Source organism: Cucumis melo, chromosome 10 (assembly GCF_025177605.1).
Source record: "Cucumis melo cultivar AY chromosome 10, USDA_Cmelo_AY_1.0, whole genome shotgun sequence".
In the NCBI taxonomy this organism is placed as follows: domain Eukaryota; kingdom Viridiplantae; phylum Streptophyta; class Magnoliopsida; order Cucurbitales; family Cucurbitaceae; genus Cucumis; species Cucumis melo.
Window position 1 is genome coordinate 22,927,018 of NC_066866.1, and position 18,426 is coordinate 22,945,443.

General features: G+C 34.9%; 1 protein-coding gene across 4 annotated transcripts; it reads right to left on the bottom strand.

Moving 5' to 3' along the window:
- Positions 1–7,997: 7,997 nt before the first annotated feature.
- On the bottom strand, positions 7,998–11,453 carry LOC103493447 (uncharacterized). 4 transcript variants are annotated; one of them, XM_051091421.1, is made up of 6 exons: positions 11,144–11,453; positions 10,103–10,250; positions 9,864–10,000; positions 9,625–9,747; positions 8,439–8,520; positions 7,998–8,296 (listed from the first exon to the last, which is right to left on the bottom strand). In XM_051091421.1, exons 2-5 carry the CDS (start codon positions 10,122–10,124, stop codon positions 8,464–8,466), a joined length of 339 nt encoding a protein of 112 aa, XP_050947378.1. In that variant the 5' UTR covers positions 10,125–10,250; positions 11,144–11,453; the 3' UTR covers positions 7,998–8,296; positions 8,439–8,463. The 4 variants fall into 4 exon arrangements, 3 of the variants coding, with proteins under 3 accessions (XP_050947378.1, XP_016901264.2, XP_050947377.1); XM_017045775.2 differs by having other exon boundaries at positions 10,103–10,261; XM_051091420.1 differs by having other exon boundaries at positions 10,103–10,297.
- Between the last annotated feature and the right edge of the window lie 6,973 nt (positions 11,454–18,426).

Consider the following 18,426-nt stretch of genomic DNA (forward strand, 5'->3'; position numbering starts at 1 on the left):
GGCAAATCTCTAGGTTCTTTCAGTATAGAATTCATGGACTCCGCTATATTTGTTGTCATCATGTTATACCGTCTTCCTGGGCAGTGAACACGAGACCATCGTGCTATTCCAACATCATTTAAATATTTCCCTGAACCATTAGGAAATGAAAGAAGATGTCTCCACGCTTCAACAAACGTTGATTCACGATATGTTCTCGATGCATTATAAAACAAAGTAGCAACCGTGTCATTCTTATATTTATCATGCAAATTTTGACTCAAATGTTGGACACAAAGGCCGTGGAATGCAGATGGGAAAACTGATGAAATACCCTTGGCGAAGCATGTTTTCCGATCTGTCACAAAGCCTAGATTAGGCACCTCCCCTATTGCACCTTTCAATTTTTCTAAGAACCACTGTATTGAGTCATCTGTTTCTCTATCAACTACTCCAAAGGCTAGAGGATAGATCTGATTGTTACCATCTAAACAAACGGCCACTATCAACTGACCCCGATATTTGTTCTTAAGAAATGTTCCGTCCATGACTATGACCGGTCTAATGCAATTTAAGAATCCTCTAACACATGCACCAACAGCCATAAAAAGATATTTAAAGAAACGATCATCTTCGAGTTCCATGTGAAATATTGTACCTGAATTTGTAAATTTGAGTGCTTCACCATATCTACGCAAAAGATTATATGACTCTTCAGGAGACCCTCGCACTCGTTCATATGCATTTTCTCTGGCACGCCATGCTTTCTCATAACTCATATTTATGCCATAGTCTTGCCTCATGTCTTCTATGATATCACGTGGTTTGTATATGCGACCGGGCCCCTTGAATTTGGACTTGATTAATTCTCCAACAACCCAAGATTTTGCTTGCCTATGGTCACGATTCAAAAACTCAAGAGAACATGAATGAACTTTCACATACTTTTTAATCTTGAATATATTTGAATCCTTCAGTCTAACCGCTCGCAATCTCCAACCACACTTGTTGTCGATGCATCTAACGAAAAGAACCTCTTTTGTAGACTTTTTTACTACAAACTGAAAATTTTTTTTCATTGCCAACACACTTAATCTCATTGACAAATCTCTCTTGCAAAAAAATATTTGTCCTACATCCAACTCTTCACTTGTAGAGCTTTCTTCCGACCAGCCACTTCCTTTTGTCTTCAACTTCCGACTAGAGGACCTGTAGTCAACTTTACCTTTTCCTTTGCAATCTTTTGTAGGAGCATCTCTTTGTTCTGGGATGTCAAACAATTCATTGTACATCTCAACTGACTCCAATGTAAAAGTATCATCTATTGAATGATATGACTCATATGATTCCCATATAGCCGAATTGGTCCCTATCATGTTATGACACAAGCCACCCTCGACTTCACCAATATCAACTTCATTCTCATCTAATCTATCCATTCCAATTGGAGGAGGATGAGGGTTTAAATTTTGAACTTGGTTGCTCCCAGATACTGAATTGTAATCTTTGTTTAACACTTTCATGCTTCGATTGCTTGTAGGCTCAAACGATAGGTATAGGGGGACCTCCAATGGATTTTCACTAAGAATATAAAACTTCAAATCACGGTCATTGCTTAACTCAAATGGAGGAGCTTCCTTTTCCCCTTTGATCTCATATATACATCTTATCTTTATGTCAAACTTTGTAGGGTCAACTTCTGCAAGGTCATATAGTTCAGACTGTAAATCTTTGTGTGTTATTTCTTTAGGGACAACAATGCCTTTTAACACTCCTCCTTCATATTTTCTTCGTCCCTCATCCCATTCACCACCGTGACGCACTAAAATCCGAACATGTGCCATCCTTAAACTACCTTAAGTACTTTTGTATCTTAAAAAATTGATTTGAACTTAAGAACCTACAAAATGCGTGCAAGATGTAAAGAAATGAATTAGGAGGTGTACCAATTTGATTTTGAAATAAATAGTGGAAGTTTGGAACGTGCGAGATGTGTGCGAGATGTGTGCGAGATACGTGCGAGATGTGTGCGAGATACGTGCGAGATAAAGCATGAGGGCCTAAGAGAGTTACTAAACATGCAAAGAATAGCTCTAAATGGATTAGGAGGTGTACCAAGTTGATTTTGAAATAAATAGTGAAAGTTCGGAACGTGCGAGATGTGTGCGAGATACGTGCGAGATACGTGCGAGATAAAGCATGAGGGCCTAAGAGAGTTACTAAACATGCAAAGAATAGCTCTAAATGGATTAGGAGGTGTACCAAGTTGATTTTGAAATAAATAGTGAAAGTTTGGAACGTGCGAGATACGTGCGAGATAAGTGCGAGATAAAAAAAAAATGCGAGATAAAAAAAAAAAACCTTAATTCCTTCTATTCCTATTGCTTACTCCTCCTCTATTTGATCCAACTAAATCCTCATCCTCTAGTTCAATTCATTTTTCACTAGCCATTGAACATTGAACTTTCTAAGAACCTAAAACCAAAATTTGACTAAACTAATTTACGGCAAATAAGTCCAATTCCAAAAACCAGACAATTACGGATGAAAATAGCACCAAATACCCTAACAAACATTTACTTACAGCAGATAAATTGAAAATCGGTTATACATGAAACTCACCTAAATAAGACGCTCGAAGTTGATTGAATGGTCCGAATAGGAGCGACGAAATGCACTGGACAACGACCGACGAAGGGCAAGCGACGAAGGGCAAGCGACGAAGGGCAAACGACGATGGGCAAGCGACGATGGGCAAGTGACGATGAACAACTGACGATGGCCGGAGTAGGTTCAAGTGTTCTACACGAAAGAAAAGAGAAGGGAAACGGAACTATACGCGAAAGAGAACGAATCAGAGAAGGGAAAGCAACGTGGAAGAGGGAAAGGAAAGGAAGGGCATTTTTGTCTATTCACACCCAAATTGTCCTAAAAGTCTTTCTTTTAAAAACTTGTCCCAAAATTCATTTAAATCTCTTTTTTTAACCTATTTTTGGCAATTTCCCAAGATAAATGTGTGATTTCGTACGAAGAGTTATTGAAGAGAGAGAAGGAGTTGGTTTATTTGGAAAAGGAAAAGGAAAAAGAAAAAGAAATAATAATTTATATTATTATTATTTAAATAGGCTTCATGGGGAGTTGTGCACTTCATCTTCTTCATTGTGAAACCCTAAAAACCCTAAAACCCAATCTAGTTTGTCGCCTTTCTCCGTTCGGCAGCCACCCATCCTTCTTGTTGTCGACCGCAGCAAGCCACAAGCCGATTATCGACGCTCATGACCGTACCGTCCGTCTATTCGTTGTTGCCCGTCCCCATTTTGGTTTCATTTATGCCGCATCTGTATTTCCGTCTGTTCTTCGCCGCCCGTCTCGTCAGTTGTCCACCTTCTGCCGTGTTTCGTCAGTCGTCTGCCTTTCGTCACGTTTTTTCAATCGTCCGCCTTCTACTGCATTTTGTTAGTTGTCTGCATCAGTTGAGCCGCATCTTCGTGTGAGTCAAGCGGCACGCACGTCTTAGTCGAGCCCAACCCGAGCCACTTCCAGCCTTAGGTCCGAGTCGCACACAAGCAACCCTTTGCATCCAAGTCGCACGCGAGTCGCTCCCTGTCTTCCAAGCCACGCCCGAGCTGATCCCCTTAGCCAAGTTGCAAACTTATATTTTTTGTCTTTTTCTCAATTTTTTGTTAATTTTTGGTAAGTATTTAATGGGTTTTGTGTAATACTTATGAGATATTAATTTTGGACCCTAAATAACTTAATTTTGGATTAAATTGGGTTATTTCTTCGTGAAGGCTCGATTAGCTCTAATTGGAAGAATTGAGAACTTTGATTTCTCCTCAATCAAGGTTGAATCAATTCAACCTCAACTTTGGGTAAATTGATTTAAATGGATTTTTGGATCCTAAAACAACTGTTAATTAAGTTATTGAACTTAGTATATTTTTATCCTTACTATTTAGGATTTCTCTTAGGAAGCTTAACCATTCTGTCAGGGTTATATTTTAGGATTAAGCTAATCTTCAGGTAAAAGATTCTCCTACTAGACCTTCAAACTGAAGTAAGAGCTTGCATGTAATTTTTTTCCATTATGCATTGATGTAGCTACTATACATAATATGTTTATGTTGATGATGATTGATAGTCATGACTGAGTTTAGGTTTATGATGAGTGATAGTCATGACTGAATTTATGTTTATGTGACTGATAGTTATGACTGAGTTATATTGATGATAATGATTGGTGATGTTGATGTTGATGTTAATGCATGAAATATTAATCTCATGATTAAGAATGTTATGATTAATATTCATGTCATCGTTATGATGTTATATTATGCTACATGTTATGAATAGGGTATACTGTTAGCTTTATCTATTAAAGTCGTACCCATATGGTATCTCTCGGGATCACCACCATTTTATAACTGTGTAGTTCGATGGGATCAACTGTCCAGTATGAGATGATATGTATAGGAGTGACTCGACGGGATCACTCACAGCTCAATTGTCTTAGTGTTTCTTTCAAATTCATCACTAAAGACCAGTTTTGTCCTAAGTGTTTCTTATGTTCACTGAAGACCAATGTTATCCTAGTTGTTCCTTTGAGTTCACCGAAGACCAGAGATGTTCCTACGGGATCATAAATTGCACGTGTCCGAGAACGTGCCAGTTTAGGGGTACTACTTTATAGGACTTTAATAGGAAGTTAACAGACACCTAGCGGGACTAGTAGTAGGCCATTTACTGAGTTTATTTTTATACTCACTCTTTAATGTTTAATTTTATAGGCAAAGGTAGAGGTAGAGGTAAAGAAAAGCTGGCGAATGACTAGAAGTGAACGTGGCATACCATAGGAAAACGTTTTGCTTCTGCCATTATGTTATTAGTTTTGATTTCAATACTTTTGTACTTTCATTATTACTCTTTTAAAACTAGATACGGTCCGAACTAGGATTTTATTTTCTAGACTTATTTCTACTTACATTAGTTTATTTATGATTTGAATGAGTACTTGAGGTTTGATTAGGAAAATTAGTTTTATTTTCCATTTTGTTTTAAGAAAGTTTTTTTCTTTTAAGTAGTAATGACCTCAACTTAGTATAAAGAGTTGAATCACTACATTTAACTTCAAATTAAAACTCACCCATTTTTCTACAATAATAAAACCCAACTCATTCATCGATTGTTAATCATAATTAATAATTATAAAAAGAAATAAATGTGATTAGGAGAGAGTAATTATAGGAAAGCTCTATCGACAGTTGAAATATTAGTTTAAAGATATTATTTTATTGAAAAAAGCAAAAAAAAATTAAGATGTGATTATAAAGAAGGTTCCCCATGGGAACCCCACGAAAAATTGAATCAATTTTTTTTATCATTAAATAAAGGGGTCTTTTCAAAAACATAAAAAGCGGTTAAATATTTATACTATATCGAACAATTTTGAAAATAGATCAAAAAGCTCACAAGCCTACAATGGAAAATACCAAAAATGTCTTGTCAACAACGCACGCAATATATTTGGTACACGATCATTTAGATTTGGCTATTGTTCGGTATACAATCGTTTAGATTTGGATATGCAAATCTTATCGAAATCTAAACGATTTATTTTTTAAATTCTATCGTTTAATTTGGTTATACAACCGTTTAGATTTAGTTCCACGATCGTTTAGATTTGATTGTTGATTTTTTTTTTCAAAATTTGGTACTCGATCATTTAGATTTGGCTAAACGATTTTTTTCAAGATTTTTTTTATACACGATCGTTTAGATTTGTGTATACGATCATTTATTTTTTCAAGATTCTTTGGTACACAATCGTTTAGAATTGGCTACTCCAATCTAAACTATTTTTTTTCAAGATTATTTATACATGATCCTTTAGATTTTGCTTTTTTTTTTTTTTTTGTATACAATCGTTTAGATTTGAATAATTTATTTACCCAAATTTGGATAATTTATTTACCCAAATCTAAACGACTTAAAAAAAAAGAAGAGAAAAATAAAAAAGATGATTATAAGAAATTGCAACGGAAAAAAGTGAAGAGGAAAAGAAGAAAGACGATAAAAAGAAATTTCAAAGGGAAAAAAAGAAGAGGAAAAGAAGAAAGACAATAGAAAGAAATCCTAGTGAAAAGGAGAAGAAAGACAGAAAGGCAAACCTAAAATATTTAAAAAATATTTAATTCTATGGACTTTGTTACACGGACCGTAAATATTTGTTATATTTATGAAAAATTCCCTTAAACAAACTCACTAATAATTCTCAATTGGTCAAGTTTTATTCATTGATGTTAAAAGTTGACGTGACAATCATAAAATTATTATAAAATATTTATAAATATAATAAAATTTTATAAGTCTATCAGTGATAAACTTTCACTACAAGAAATGGGGCTACTCCCGATGCACAAAAATGTCGGGAATAGTGGAAAATACGTCGGAAAAACAATTCCTGACCCAAAATCGTGTGTCGGGAAGATCATCGGAAGAAACGCGTCGGGAGACCTTTTCCCGATGCGTCACCAACAAGGCATTGGGAATACCCTTCTCCTAATGTCATCTTTTCCGACGTTGTTGATGCGTCGGGTATAATGAATCCCCGACGGCATAATTTCCGACGTCAGTAATGCATCAGAAATAACCCCATTTCCGACGTTTGTATTGTGTCGGGAAATATTTTTAATATGTAACTTTTTATTTTAATTATGTAATTTTTATTTTTTTCCTATAATTTTTTCCTATAATTTTTTCAATCGAGTCTCTATTTCCTAAAATATTCACATTCGTTTTCGATTAAATTAAAGAAAATTCAAAATAAATTAGTAAATTATAAAATATAAACACAAATTCAACAAAAAATTTAATATTCACATTTATAATATTTGTCTTTTACAAATATACTATAACTTGACTCCACCAACAAAGAAAGCGAGAAGTTTCTATCAACAAGTTACAGCGATCTTCATTTGTAAAAGAAAATTACATTAAAAAGCATTGCTCCACTTGAAAGGATGCTGATTGACAGCCACACCATTGTCAGTGATCTCCACGCCACATATATCATAATTCTTCTCCTACAGAACCGAAGAGCGCAATTCAAATTTCTAAAACAAACCCATATGAATGAGTGAGCATAAATTGAGCAAAAAGTAAATTGAGCACCTGAGAAAAACCTAAAATCTACAACGTCAAATCTACAATTTACAATGATCAACAATGGAAAGCAATCTTAAATCTACATAATCAAAAAGTCAGTAGTGTAGCAACTAACTTACCTCGAGTAATAGCTAGCAAAACTAAAGCAAGGAAAAGTTTGATAATTTAGTTAAATTCAATCATCATAACAAACACACCTCTCTTCATCATCATCATCAACCTCTCCATTTCTATAAATTCCTAGCCTTTGATATGTCTAGCAGCTTCTTCTAGCCTTTGGATTGAGAACTCTAAATACTCTAAAAACGTCAAGTTGAATGCTACAACACATCGAAATATTATTGTTGTTTTCAAATAGCCTTCTTTATCTACTAACAACAATGTTTTTGTTGGTCACTATTAAAAAATTTGGATTACTTGACCTTAATACAGTGTCAAATAAACCTATACTTAACGTTTTAAAAAGCATCAAGTAATTAACTGTCAAGTATAGTCATATTACTTAACACCAAAAAACCGTCATGTATTATATTTCTTGACGTTATTTTCGTGTCAACTAAAATATCATACTTATGCTTTTTACGTGTAAATAAGATACTATACTTGACATTGTTTACGTGTCAAGTAAAATATTTTACTTGACAGTTTTTACACGTCAAGTAGGATAGTATACTTGACACTATTTACACGTCAAGTAAAGTTGTATGCTTGACACTATTTACACGTCAAGTAAGATAGTATACTTGATTCTTTTTATATGTCAAGTAAAACAATATACTTGACACTTTTTACATTTCTCATTTTTCATTTTTTGCTTTACATTCAATCAAATAAAGACGAATTCATCAACAAAATAAACCTTCAAATCAACAATATTTTCATTCTTCAACAATAAGTCATTTGGATACATAATTTACAATAATATTATACAAGCAGTTGACTATTCCTGTCTCTCCACAAACTACTCTCAATTTAGACTATTCCTGTCTCTCCACAAACTACTCTCAATTTAGACCGATAAATAAAATTACTAACTATAAGACTCTAAAACATTAATTAAATTATGTTATGACCTTCAATAATTACGTCTCTTCGAGTATTAATACTTCATGAAGCCTCATAGTAAGTTTCACCAAATAATTCTTGAAGCAACCTACAATAAAATTTAGCAAGTTTTAGCAAAAAAGAAAAACCATTCATCTTTAAAAGATTGTAGTCCAATCATCTAAACACATACACATATAAAACGATACTATGAAAGGGTTGCACATTGAGAATGTACATGTTGTACTAACCTTCATACTACGAGGAATCCTCCAGTCAACCATTAGAACAACCATTCCTCAAGTACTTAACAATGACCATATTAGGAAGTACCTAAGCAAGACAAGGGCAATCATAAATGAAGTATTTAACAAGTCAAAAAGCAAAAATTGTAGGTTATATTAATCATCGATTGTCTAAGGAAAAATAAAAGATACAAACTGAAAACAAGTGTTATCCTCAACGAAAATATTATCCTCAACTACTAAGCTTCAATTTAAAATTAGTACTACAAAAATTGGATATTCTGTAAATGAAGAGGCCGTTAGTACATTTCTCAATAAACATACAGATTACAAATTCATAGTTAATAAGCAAAATGAATTTACTATTATCAGTGTACTGTGAGTTCATATTCAAAGTTGATATTACATACAAAACATTATAAGATTAGTGAGGGAGTTCTTGAATAATAAAAAAAAAATGTTGTTTTATCTAAAAGCTAAATCATGAGCCACAATCTAGGTTAGACAATACCATACTCTTGTAGAACCATAGAAAACTTCTCATAACTAATAAATGAATCTTCAACATAGCTCACATGGATAAAATCTTTGGAAGACAACTAAAAGTAATGATCCTCAATGACTTTATGTGAATCAAAAGTTGTAAGATTACCACTATAATAGGATTTGTAAAAATTGTTAGAGATCTATAGTGCATAAGTAAGGACAATATCTCCATGGAAGAATTAAGAAACAAAACTATGTGGACCTAGGTTAATTAGATTTAAAAGAAAATCCATATTAACTTTAATTCTTAGTGAGCAATATTTTAATATTGCAAAGATACAGTAATTAAGATTTTTTGTCCTAACTCCCTCATCTCTTTTTATCCTTCCAGCTTGAATTTTCTTTTCGTTAAGTTTGCATTTATCTAAATGGATTCAACTTTAGCTCTTGAGGCTATAATGGGAGTGCAGAGTCAAAATGAGAATGGTCTGCATTTGCTACAATTTCTTTGTCAATTAACGTGTTCCTTTCATTCTAAGAAGGAACTATTTGTTTTATTTACTTCTCTCTCCTTTAAGCCCACTTTTCCTTTTCAGTTTTAATATTATATTATGAAAATAATCATAATATGGAGATCCTCAATACTATGAACCAATAATGCAGAAGAGTTTATGTGATCAAAAGTTGTAAGATCCTAAAGACTTACCTTCCAATGACCAAAGTAGCAACCATCCAGCTCAATGGAACCAAACAAATCTAACTTCAAGAGGCAACCTTTAAATTTGTCATAGTAAAGGCCTCTAATGGGAAAGGTATGATCATACTTGAACTTCATACAAAATTCAGGATATCTCAACTTAAAGAATCAAATAAACTATAAGCAATGAAGAAAAAAATTTGATGTTACAAAATGTACAAGAAATGGAAATGGAAACATAGACTAACCTCAATAACCAAATGTTCTTTGGCAAGATCATAAATCAAGTTCTTTAAATTGACCAAGTAGTGCACAGGAGTGTAATCGTAGTAAAAACCATACACTTGAATGTTGTCTAAGCTCAAAATTTTATTCACATAGATGCCTAGAGAATAATGACATTAAGAACAGAAAATTAATCAAAACATCATACGGATACAAATTCAAACATTAGAAGCATAGAGAAAAACAAGTAAAAAATAAAAACCTTCAGGATTCAATTTCGGCATTGCTCTAAGCGCTTCAGGAATCTTGTGGAAGCTACGTTTAGTAGGTCAAATTCTTGATGGATCTTTTGAACTTCCTCACAATCAGGTAGCTAGTGTTCCAACTTCAATACCCATTTTCAGCACTGCCTTTGTTGTTTCTCCAAGGAACAACAGAACAATATAATACAAACACACTACGTAAAATTGGATATTAAAAATAAAAAAATCTGCATAATCTGCATAATCTCCATTCATTTGCTACCATCCAAAAGCATAAAACGTGTATGTCTTTGTCAGGCATGATAGGTTAAATTAACGAACTAATTTATAGCACCTAAAATTAATCTGAAAGGGTCTAAACAGAATTTTAAAGCCTACAAATCATCAAGATGAACTTGTTTTATTCCAACAAAGTATTTAAACAGTAACAAAACTATGCCAAATCTACAAACAAAGGCTTCCAAGCTCTAGAGATCAATCTGAAAAACCCTAAACTAGTTCGAAAAGAAATTTAATTTGAAAGTTATTCCCACAGTTTCTCATCAAAGAGGAATGGAGTTGTTAGGGAATGGGTAATGGACGCCCTTTGAAAATGACTAAAGTATACAATTTGAAAATTTCACAATTACCGTACAAAACATGTTTACCCACGAATTACAATTTCTTAGACTCTTTATCTTTTCTATCCCTATACTTGATTATATGCTTTATATTACAACTAATAAATATCTCTATATATATTATTCTTGATTAGATATCTACGGATTGTAATCTAAACTAAAGCAAACCTATCTACTACAATCACTCATACTTATTGCCTAATGCCTATTATTATTGCATAAAAAGAAAATGGAAGTGCAATATCGAGGAGGGGGGTCCGAAATCAAAGTGTGTGGGGGGGAGGGTCGAAATCAAACTTGGGGGGTTCCAAATCAAAATCGAGGAGGGAGGTTTTGAAATTAGAATCGAGTATAGGGGTTTGAAAAGAAAAACCGAGGGAGGGAGGGGGTTTCGGATGCCACAATGGAAGGAGAACTTACTGGCGAAGAGCTTGACAAAAATGATGGAGAACGATGGAGAACAACAACACTTCGATGGTGGGGAAGGATTAGGTTTCAAGAACGGTCGAAGAATGATGGAGAACGCCGGCACGAAAGCTCACAGTGATGGCGGCGTGAAGAGATGGAGAACGGCGTTCTTCGATGGTAGAGGGTTTTTTGCAAAAGAGAAAGGGGAGTGAGAGGGAAAGAGAAAATGTGGGAAAAGGAGGAGAAAATGTGGGAAAAGGGAGGGAAATGTGTGAAAAGGGGAGGGAAATGTGGGAAAAGGGGAGAGAAAGGGGGAAGATGAAAGGTTTGGAGGGAAATTTTTAGTAAAGTTTTTTTTAATAAAATAATTTATTTTAATAAGTTTCTTTTTAGTAAATTTATTTTAATAAGTTTTTTTTAATAACTTTACTTTTAATAAGTTTATTTTAATAATTTTATTTTAATAGATTTATTTAATAGAATGAGAAAAATAAAAAGTATTTTATATTTTATATTTTTATATTTTTATACTTGACATTTTTAAAACATTTATTTTGAAAGAGTCAAATAAAAATTTTAACTATACCTGATGTTATTTCCACGTCAAGCAAATGTCAACTATACTTGACGCGTAATAAACATCAAGTAAAATCTGCACTATGCTTGACGCTAAAAAATCGTCAAGTAAAATCTTCACTATACTTGACACAACACAAAACGTCAAGTAAAAACTAACATAAAATAATTCGAAAAGTTTGGTGAAAATTTTGTCTTCTTCAAACTATACTTGACGTTGTTTTCGCATCAAGTAAATGTTTGCAATACTTGACGCGAATAAAACGTCAAGTAAAATGTCCTTTATACTTGTCGCAAAAAAAAAAAATCAAGTAAAGGTTAATGTAAAATAATTTGAAAACCTCCGAGAAAACTCCACTTTTTTTAGACTATACTTGACGTTTTTCCATTAAAATGGTTAATACTTGATGTTTTTTTAACAAAACCGTCAAGTATATAAAAATAACTAGTGCCAAGTAAAGTAGATTTTGTAGTAGTGAGACGTCGGAAAAAAGGACGTTGGAAATAAGCCAACCTTCCGATGCAGACAATAGGACATCGGGAGAAACAGGTATTCCCAACGTCGGAAAGACGTGTCGTGAAAGAGGCGTCGGAGAAAACACTATTCCCGACGCCAAGCACAATGCATCGGGAAAAAAGGGTATTTCCAATGCTTTTTAGGATTTTGTTTTAGAATAGATTTTTGTTTGTTAAATGTATTTTTGTATAGAATGTGTGTAATGTTGTTTTGGTTGAATTGAAATTTGAAGGGTTTAAGGTTTAGGGTTTATAGTTAAATTGAAAATTGAATTAGGAGGAAATTGAAAATTGAATGGGGGGGGTGTTATAGTTAAATTGAAATTTGAAGAGGAGTTTAGTTATACTGAAATTTGAAGTGGGGTTTAGTTAAATTGAAATTTTGGCTATCTTGTAGTTATGGTAGCCTGTTTGTGTTGAATAACTTTGTTGTTGATTTGAGATGGTTATCCCGCTGTTATGGTAGCCTTTTTTGTTTTGAATTTATTTCTGTTTGGGATGGTTTCAAGAGGTGGTAGTAGGATAGCTTGTAAGGAGCGTTGTTGGAAGCAGTTTAAACGATGCGAAGATTTTAAAGTATTTTGTTGTTAATAATTAGGTTGTGTTGGCTATCCTGCAGCTATGGTAGCCTCTATAGTTTGAAGTTAGTTATTGAAAAATAGTGAAAATTCAGGGGAGTAATTCATAGATGTGAAAGAGTGAGAGAGATATGTTTCTAATCAAACATATTTATGTTTTAGGGACTTAAACGATGGACAAGGGTTGGATGAAGCTTAGAAATAAGTTCTCCCTTGAGTATAGACAGGGAGTGACCTAATTTTTAGAATTTGCCAAGTTTCACGTTGATGCCTACGGACGATTAAGGTGTCCATGCAAAAGATGTTTGAATTTAAATTGGAGCTCATTAGAGGGTGTGGAACGACATCTACTGACTATTGGAATATCCCCCTACTACACAAAATAGGTGTAATGGAGAGTCATTAAGCTTTAGAGGTACAGAAAACTTTGAGGAAGGAACTAGTAGTAATCCTTTTGATGAAGGAACTAGTAGTAGTCAATTTAATGAAGAAGGCGATTCGTTTGGTATGCTAAATGATTTAGCGATGAATGTTGGGAAACATGAAATACCCCTATTAAACATGAAGAGGAAATAGAGGAACTTCTTTTAGAAAATGAAATACCAATGAATGTTGGGGTAGATATAGATGAAGATAAAACAAACAATATATTTCAAGACTTATTGAATGAAACACATAATAAGTTATACCCCGGTTGTTTTGAATTTTCGTCGTTGAATTTTTTGGATAAGTTGATGTATGTAAAGGTTCTAAATGGTTGGAGTAACAAGTCGTTCGACATGTTGTTAGAACTCTTAAAAGCATCGTTTCCAATGTGTAGTACTACTATCCCTAGTTCATTTTATGAAGCAAAATGAAAACTTCGTGACTTGGGCTTGGGATACGAGACTATTCACGCATGCAAGTATGACTGTTTATTGTATTGGAAAGAGTTTGTTGATTTGCAACATTGTCCTACGTGTGGCGAGGTTAGGTATAAGGTTCATCATAATAGAGGGAAAAAATTTCGCATAAGGTATTGCGCCATTTTCCTTTGGTACCGAGATTACAACGCTTGTTTGTATCTTAGGAAGGGTCTACTGACATGAGATGGCATAGGGATAAACGTGTTGAAACAAATGATGTGTTGAGATATCCAGCTAATGTAGAGGGGTGGAAGCATTTTGATTCTGAATATCCTGATTTTGCTTTGGATCCATGGAACATGTGTTTGGGCTTGGCTTCAGATGGGTTTAACCTATTTGGTCAAATGAGTACGTCGTACAGTATGGGCTTGTTGTGTTACTTCCTTACAATTTGCCACCATGAAAATGCATGAAAGAGACAAATATCTTTATGTCAATGCTCATACCCGGTCCTAAATCTCCTGGTAGGGAAATTGATGTGTATCTTCAACCATTGATTGAGGAATTGAAAGAGTTATGGACTTTTGGAGTGCGTACATATGACTCTTTTACAGGTCAGGTCTTTAATGACTTCCCGGCGTATGGTGACCTATTAGGGTGGACTACAAAGGGGTATCAGGCATATCCTATATGCATGGGTGATAGATCGTCGTTCGGGATACGAGGTAGAATATCTTTCATAAGACATAGATGCTATCTTTCAAAGAACCACGTGTGGCGTAGAAGTAGGCTACATGATGGAAAGGTAGAGCGTAGGGCTCCTTCAATGGTGATGAATGGGCATAAAATATTAGAACAACTAGATTAGTTGGAGTTTCCGTTATGAGTAAACATCCTTCAATACAGGATAAAAAAGAAAGAGAGCTCTTAATTGGACGAAGAGAAGTATTTTTTTTTAACTTCCTTACTGGTCTAGACTACTGTTACTTCACAAACTTGACGTAATGCACATTGAGAAGAATGTTTGTGACAATTTGGTTGGTATGTTATTGAACCTCGAAGGAAAAACGGAGGATACTGCAAATGCTCGGTTAAACCTACAAGATCTGAAGATAAGAAAGGATTTACATCTTGTAGAAGTGGGTAACCGATTGGTGAAGCCACATGCGAGAGCTACACATTGACTAGTAGTGAACGAGTAGAGTTTTGAAAGTTCCTGAAATCTATTAAGTTTCTCGATGGATTTGTTTCCAATATATCGAGATGTGTGCATGAAAGAGGGGAAAATATCAGGACTCAAAACATGATTGTCATGTTTTATTACATCGACTGCTACCCATTGGTATTCGAGCAATCTTACCAAAGAACGTGTACACTGCTATAATCGAATTATGAAATTTTTTCGTGACTTGTGTGCCAAAACGATAAGAGTAAGTGATCTGGACAGATTGCAAGTAGATATCATAATCATACTTTGTAAGTTGGGAAGAATATTTCCACCAACCTTTTTTAGCGTTATGGTACACCTTGTCGTTCACTTACCATATGAAACGAAGATTACTGCTCCGATTTCTTATAGTTGGATGTATCTGATTGAAAGAAGTCTACACACGTTAAAGCAGTATGTTAGAAATAAAGCACGTCCTAAGGGGTCAATTGCAGAAGCGTATGTCATGAATGAATCAAGCACCTTTGGTTCGTGTTACCTAAGTGGTATAGAGACTCGATTCAGAAGAGATGAGTGAAATGATGATACCATTGTAAAGGACGAGGTAATTGGTAACTTTGAAATTTTAAAGTAGAAAGTACGACCCTTAGGTTCATCAAGTGTTCGTGCTATATCACAGGAAGTGAAATGACTCTTCCATTGGTACATACTGAACAATGTAGACGAAATATCCGAGTATCGCAGGTAAGCATTCCTCATCTTCGCAATTCTTAAATATTTGTTATACATTGTTCTTACAGAAACTAAACTCATCCTCATCCTTATTAGGAAACATTTAAGGCTCCAAAGTCAACATGCTTAAAATTCTATGGATTTGTATAAAAGACATGAACGGACATTCCCTGAATGGTTTCGAGCATAGGTATATAACAAGTTTAAGTTTGACATGTAAGCACTAACGTATTTAAGCACGTGAGATGTCTATAATCGTTGTCACATTCATTTCAGGTGTAAGAGCTGCATAAGTCTATAAATCTATCTGACGATTTCTTCTCACTTGCGATGGGACCATTATTTGACGTTCGTTGTTACAATGGATGCAGCGTGGCTGGTATAAAATTTCACACTATTGAATTTGATTCCCGATGTACTACTCAAAACAGTGGAGTAATGGTCATTGGTGAAAACGATACAAGTGGAAGTGGCGACAATAATTTCTACAATGATCTGAATGAAGTGTTGCATGTACAATATTCGTTGGGAAGAAATGTATGGCTATTTAAGTGTCGGTGGTATGACACCGACGTAAACAAAAGTCGAAGAAAACACGTTGAACTAGGGTATAAATCTCTAAACACGTCCCGTTTTTGGTACATAGAGGAACCTGTAATTCTTGCGACTCAAGCACATTAAGTTTTTTATGTAGATGACTCAAAAATGGTACCAATTGGAAAGTTCTGCAAGTCGTCCAAAATAAGCGTATATGAGACGTGCCAGAAGTGGAGGATGTTGAGAATGACCACATTAATGTACTAGAAATTGTTGTAAGCCATCAAATGGATGACCACATCGAGGACGACACTCTGTGCAGAACTGACGTTGATCCCACAATCATTGAAAGACTGATTGTGCGTCATGTCACTGACGACTTCATTGACGATGTGGATGAACACTTGTCACATGCAAGTGACGACCAATTATAGTGACAAACCACGTACCCACACATTTATGTAGTTTATATATTTTTATTCTAGCTATGTGTTCGTATTTGCTTATTGAATGTTTGTTTTCTATATCTATAGGCATTATGTCATCGTCATACCCATGTAATAATTTTCTGGAGACGGACGCTATATTCCTCGAGTTTGAGGACGATTTAGATAACATTGCGGAAGGGTCGTCGTCCTTGGGCGACAATGTGGGTGAGTCTAAGAATTTTCTTCATTTTAACTTACAATTATTTCATGTTTTTTTTCTAACATTATATGTTATTATCGATTTATTGAGCAGGGTCTTCTTCTCAACAACTTGTGACTCCAACTCTTAGGAGACGTGCACAGTCTCGACTCTTGGAGTTGGAGCACCACGTTGCAATAAATGGGCCTATTTCGATCACAATCGCCCCTGCAGCAAAGAAGCCTATTTCTCCATACACCGTTCACTTCAGCAAGGCGATAGGCGTGTGCGTGTGAAAGATATTTTCTGTTCACTGCTTTAAGGTGGCGGACGTTGGGAGAGAATACGTTGAGGTCGTCAAGGGCGACCTCTAAGTAATTAAGTGCACTACACATTTATGATTTCATTTGAAACATATCTGAATTAACCAATCTAATGTGTTATTTTTGTAATGTGTAGCGATTTTTTGTGCTTGATTTCAATTATCAAGTAATGAATAGGTTTGTTGAGCATCAGATGCTCATGACCTTTAAAGAGTTTTGGGCCGACTGTCACAGACGCTTCAAAAAGTACAGCAACCCGAAGGAGGATTGTGCCAACCTACCAAACGTATTGGTTGGACGTCATGAGGATTGGCACTTCCTCTGCAACCACTACATGAGTCGTGCATTCCAGGTATTTGTCATGATTAACTATGATTTCAAGTTTTAATATGTATAAGAAATAAACAATATAATTGTTTTCATGCATGAGCAATCACCGACGAACAAGGCTGCTAGACAGAAGCAGCTCTAAACCCTAAACCCTAAACCCTAAACAAAGCTGCTATACAGAAGCTGCCTTACAATCATAGCAGTGGGTCCAAGTCGTTTCTACAACGACAGTACGAGCTTGTTGAGAGAAAAAAGGAGTCAATCGATTGTGTGGAGTTGTTTTGGGAAACACACGTTTGAGTTGGGATGTTCGTGTCACAGGCTGCAGAGGATGCGCATGTAAGTCATGCCCTTATTAATTATCCTCTTTCATTATATATTTTTGTATTACCTAACTTAGTTTTTAAATTTGTTGCAAAATCAAATGCTGGAACTCCAGTCCTAGCGTACCGCAGAGGATAGTCAGCCACTCTCTGAGGATGAGATATGCGATCAGGTGTTGGGTAGACGACCAGGCTACTCAAAAGGCCTTCGTTGGGGACCCAAGCCGAAGGCTCGCAAGACGATGAGTGCGAGTAGTTCCACGATGTCATTTTCTCAGTCAACCACAGAAATGGAGATTCAAATACAAGCTAAACTTGATTAAGCTTTGGAACGGATTGAATTGAAAGATAGAAATTTTCAAGCGTTAGCTTCAGAAATGGAACAAATGCGAAAGCTGATACAAGACATGACTTGGGCATAGCAGGGACCACCACATGATCCTTAGCTTTGCGGTACATATGTATGTGCCCATTATTCTTAAGTTTTTGCAATGATAGTATACAATGAACATATGAATATATGTACTAAACTTACTTACTTTTGTTTCATTGTAGGACCCAAGGTGTAGAATGGCGTATACGAGCGTCGTTAGGAGACATACGACTTTGTTTGCAATTTTTTGTATTATGAGAACTACATTCTTTGTATTATGAACAATTATGTTTTTTTAACTTATTAATTATCTTTTCTTTTAATTTGTGTTTGTATTTCTTAATTTCTCAATTTATATTTAATTTGT